Source organism: Tupaia chinensis, unplaced genomic scaffold (assembly GCF_000334495.1).
Source record: "Tupaia chinensis unplaced genomic scaffold, TupChi_1.0 Scaffold148234_1, whole genome shotgun sequence".
NCBI lineage: Eukaryota > Metazoa > Chordata > Mammalia > Scandentia > Tupaiidae > Tupaia > Tupaia belangeri.
This window is the reverse complement of record NW_006208084.1, coordinates 57,935-58,470: the sequence shown is the minus strand read 5'-3', so window position 1 is coordinate 58,470 and position 536 is coordinate 57,935. Positions and strand designations below refer to the sequence as shown.

The 536-nt window shown below is 63.8% G+C and overlaps 1 protein-coding gene across 1 annotated transcript in view; it reads right to left on the bottom strand.

The window, feature by feature from the left end:
- Nucleotides 1–536, bottom strand: part of LOC114006470 (myosin-9-like) — a 37,436-nt gene that overhangs the window by 2,634 nt on the left and 34,266 nt on the right. Inside the window, 3 exon segments of the mRNA XM_027769030.1 lie at nt 6–102; nt 218–387; nt 466–533. Of these exon segments, the coding sequence (XP_027624831.1) occupies nt 6–102; nt 218–387; nt 466–533 (335 nt within the window).

Here is a 536-nt window from a genome sequence, read left to right as displayed (position 1 = left end):
CATGCGGGAGGGGCGGGGACAGCAGGGTCCCACAGCCCTGGGGGCCCGAGATCACAGCCATCCCAGGAAAGGGCACTAGCCATGAGTAGGGTCCAGGTACTTCTAAACACCCATGAGAGAGAGCAGGGGACTGTCACAGGTGCCAGCACATTTCCCCCACGCCTGTGTCAGCCAGCTGTGTCAGTGAGGCCTGCTCAGGTGTCGGGTTGTGCTGGACCCTGGTGGGGAGCCCCGGCAGGGTGGGAAGCCAGCCCTGACCACACCTGCAGGTTGGCCTTCTTGAGAGGGTCATTGACCAGCTCCATGTTTTCCTGCAGTGCTTCCAGCTCCTCCTCCAGCTGGGCGATGCGGGCCTCCAGACGCCTCTTCTCCTCTAGCGCCAGAGCCCTGGGAGCATGGGCAGAGGTGATGTGGCCATCCCAAATAGGCACACCTGCCCCCACCTCTGCCGCCCACCAGACTTACCCCTTGCCGCTGCTGTTGGCGATCTCGTCGGCCAGCTCATCCTGCTCCTTCTGGGCCTGGTGCTTGGCAGG